This window comes from Pterocles gutturalis, unplaced genomic scaffold, assembly GCF_000699245.1.
Source record: "Pterocles gutturalis isolate BGI_N339 unplaced genomic scaffold, ASM69924v1 scaffold7760, whole genome shotgun sequence".
Taxonomy (NCBI): Eukaryota; Metazoa; Chordata; class Aves; order Pterocliformes; family Pteroclidae; genus Pterocles; species Pterocles gutturalis.
Genome location: NW_010138263.1, coordinates 19,385 through 23,260, shown reverse-complemented (window position 1 = coordinate 23,260; position 3,876 = coordinate 19,385). Strand labels below are relative to the sequence as shown.

The window sequence follows — 3,876 nt, the reverse complement described above, 5'->3', positions numbered from 1 at the left end:
CCCATGCCCCCAAGCACCACATCTACACTTTTCTTGACCCCCTCCAGGGATGGTGACTCCACCACTGCCCTGGGCAGCCTGTTCCAACGCCTCATCACTCTTGCAGTGAAGACATTTTTCCTAATATCCAGCCTAAACGTCCCCTGGTGCAACTTGAGGCCGTTTCCTCTTGTCCCATCACTTGTTGCTCCAGAGAAGAGGCCATGTGCTGAGATGGGGGCCTCAGGGGCATCTCATCTTTCAGCCCACCAGCACGGTGAGCGGCGGGGGAACCAACGACCCGGGTGTTTTGCGGTAGAGGGCCCTCATGGCCACGCTGGTCCCGCACAGGCAGCACTCGTTCATGGCCCCAGCCACCTGGCAGCCCAGGCAGGGGAAGCAGAAGGTTCCGCAAAGACCTGCAGGATGGCGAGAAATGGGCTGGGTTGGGGGGGCAAGGAACAGGGAGAGGGGGGAAAGCTGGCCAGGGCTGTGGCAAGAGCTGGTGGCTGCCCGTACCCACCCAGGCAGGGCATGCAGCAGGGATGATGCTGTGGAAAGAACAGGGAAACCACCAGAGACATGCTGCACGCAGCAGCAGGAGCGAGGGGGACGTGTGTACTCACAGACGCCACAGTCGGAGCAGCAGTCCATCAGCCCCGTCTGCCACTGGCCTGGCCGCTGACCGGCCAAAAACTGGGGCTGGACCGTGATGACGTGCTGAGTGGTCATCGCCGGCGTGGTGTCAGGTCCCTCGGGCTGATTGGTGGTCTGGAAGGAAAAGCCATCAGAGAAATGCTCTGCAGGTGGTTCTGCAGTGGGTGTCCAGCTCAGGATGCTGCGTTCAGAGACAGCGAGGGCAGCTCCGGTCCACGAGCGGTCCCTGCTGGCAGGGCACCGCCACCCCCACTGCAAAGCCGTGGAGCCCCCACCGTCCTTCCCAGCACAGCCTTCCCCAAACACAGCCCTCCTCCAAGGGCAGGAGCACCTCGCCCCCCTGCCTATGCGAGTCAGACGCCTCATTTTACGGGAGTCCTGCTTTGGAGCCTCGCTGCTTCAACACTTAGAATCATAGAATCACAGAATGGTTTGGGTTGGAAAGGACCTAAAAGTTCATCGAGTTCCAACCTCCCTGCCATAGGCAGGCAAGGAAGGACACTTCAATCCTGTCTTCTCATCCTCAGTTCAACTTTCATCATGATTTGCTTAAAGTGGGATATTTTTACATCCGCAGTGTCCCAAAACTGCTACAGCTCAGTCACAGCTCTCCCGAGCTCTCAGTAGTCGCCGTGATCCTTGCTTTGGTCCCCAAGCATCTCAGCCTGTTCGCCTCCCCCTCTCCTCTCTTCCTTCTTCACCTGCTTTCTTAGCAGGCTCCAAGGCAGCGGATTTCCTTGTCTTTTTCCATCACCCTGAGCCCAGCCAAGAAGTTCCCATCCCTCCCTCCCTCACCTGTCTGTGCCAGTGCCTTGTCCTCCTCTTCCTCGATTCCTTGGGACCACCATGGTCCCTGGAGCCCTGCTCCTACCTGTCCTTCTCTGGCGAGTGGCTGCACCCTCAGAGCAGCAGATCTGCTCCACAGCACCATCCCCAAACCCACCTGACCCATGGAAAGGCTGCACCTGTGCTTCCATCTCCATCATCTCCATCATCTCCAACATCTCCGTCTATCTCCATCTCCATCCATCTCCATCCAGCTCCATCTCCATCTTCATCATCTCCATCCCCATCTCCATCATCTCCATCTATCTCCATCTCCACCACCTTCACCTGTGGCCCCTTCCCTCCCCCACCACCCCCTGCAAGGCATGGCACCACCTTCTGCCATTGCCACTTCAGTTTTGGAGCTTTAATTAAAAAAAAAATAACTTAATATTGGAAACAAAACCAAAAAAAAAAAAAAAAAAAAAAAAAAAAAGATGCTCCCCTAGGAAGTCCCACACGAACACACTCCCTGCCCCATGCCCTGGTGACCTGCCCCGTGTCCAAGCTCAGCACCACTCTGCTGAGCAGCACGGGGATGAGATCCAAGGGCTCTCTGCTGCTCCCAGCGCACAGCCACATACCCCCAGCACAGAAATCCCCACTGGGACAGCAGCCTGGGTTTTGATCCCCATCACCCCAAGCTTCTGCTCCTCTGCCCAGGGCAGGTCCCAGGGTGGGTCCCCAGGAAGGTCCTCTCCATCCAAGCTCAGCACCACTCTGCTGAGCAGCACGGGGATGAGATCCAAGGGCTCTCTGCTGCTCCCAGCGCACAGCCACATACCCCCAGCACAGAAATCCCCACTGGGACAGCAGCCTGGGTTTTGATCCCCATCACCCCAAGCTTCTGCTCCTCTGCCCAGGGCAGGTCCCAGGGTGGGTCCCCAGGAAGGTCCTCTCCAGTGTCCCCGTGCAGCCCACGGGCATTTCCTGCTGGGCATGATGCGTGTGTAACAGGGCATCTTCGGAGAGCTCGAGTCCCACCTGCCCGTGCCCAGCTCCGACACCTTCGTCCTCCCTGGGTGAGAGCCAGGAGCCCTCCCATCCCTGCCCCGGGGCTCCCTGCCCTTGTGTGACAAGGGAGCGGCTGCGTTTCAGGTCACTGGGAGGAACTAGAAGAAAACCAGAGGAAGCTTTGATGTTTTGAAGCAAGGGATGATGCTGTAAATTCTGTTCAAACACTATGGGATGGTTTTCATGGCAGAATGACGCATCTACCCAGCATTTCAGTAGGAACTGCAACTCTCCAGGAATACGGTGGAATAAACACACTCCCAATGACGCACGGAGTGCACGGCCCGTGGCTGGCACCGGAGCGATACAGGCTGTGCCATTACATGTATATTGACTATTTTCAAGGTGTTGGTGGCTCTGCTGGCAGCTCCTGCAGCTCCCCACCCTTTGCAGACCAGCCCAGGTCCATCTTTGCCTGTTGCTGTGACCCTTGTCCCCTGGTAGCACCTGGAAAGGATGTTGGATGGTGCTGTAAGAGGGAAGAACGCTTGTAAAATGCCTCCACATGACTTGTTCTCACCCAACTTTCTGCAGGCAGGGCGGCTGGACCCACCCTAGCTGAGACAGCCGTACGTGCTCCTGGGAGGTGACAGTGGCCTTGGAAGGTGAACCAACCCCGTTGAGGGCTAAAAGACACGGGTGTGTTCCTGCCAGGGCTATGGAGCAGTAAAAATGCTGCTGTGCCCTCTTGGGGACAAGTCACCCGGCTGTCGGTGAACACCTGTGAAAGCCAGTGCAGGCAACCCTGACCACCCACTGGAGCTTTAATATAGGGAAAAAATTTTAAAAAAAATAATAATAAAAAGGATGCTCCCATTGGAAGTCCCACACAAACACACTCCCTGCCCCGTGCCCTGGGGACCTGGCCTGTGCCCAAGCTCAGCACCACTCTGCTGAGCAGCATGGGGATGAGATGCAGAGGTTCCCTCTGCCTCAGCTGCCTGTCCCTGCCTGTTCCCACACCGGGCTCCAGTAATTCCAGTAACTCCTGCCACACCTGCAGCTGGTGCCACACTCCACAGCACGCCAAACCGGCAGCATCCGTGGGGAGCCTGGGCACGGGGGGATGGAGAAGAAGCTGCGGAGGGGACAGACCACAGGCGCAAAGCAGGGAGAGCACCGGGGTCCCATGCGGGGACAGGGATGCCCAGCAATGGTACAACCACAGGGACACAAGGGGGTCCCATGCGGGGACAGGGAGAGCACGGGGTCCCACACAGGGACAGGGATGCCCAGCAGGAGGCAGGACCGTGGGGACACAAGGGGGTCACACACAGGGACAGGGGTGCCCAGGACCATGGGAACCGTGGAAGAAGCACACGTGGGAGCAGCAGCAGCAGAAGTTTTAGGGGCATGACCCCACCAGCCTCCTGAGCCAAGGGAGGTGCTCCCTCCCAGCTA

General features: G+C 58.0%; 1 protein-coding gene across 1 annotated transcript in view; it reads right to left on the bottom strand.

The window, feature by feature from the left end:
• LOC104468700 (placenta-specific gene 8 protein-like) overlaps nucleotides 1-711 on the bottom strand; it is a 1,553-nt gene extending 842 nt beyond the window's left edge. Inside the window, exons 1-2 of the mRNA XM_010082924.1 lie at nucleotides 606-711; nucleotides 274-398 (exon numbers count right to left, since the gene is read on the bottom strand). Coding sequence (XP_010081226.1) covers nucleotides 274-398; nucleotides 606-711 — 231 coding nt within the window. The remainder of the gene's footprint in view (nucleotides 1-273; nucleotides 399-605) is intronic.
• Between the last annotated feature and the right edge of the window lie 3,165 nt (nucleotides 712-3,876).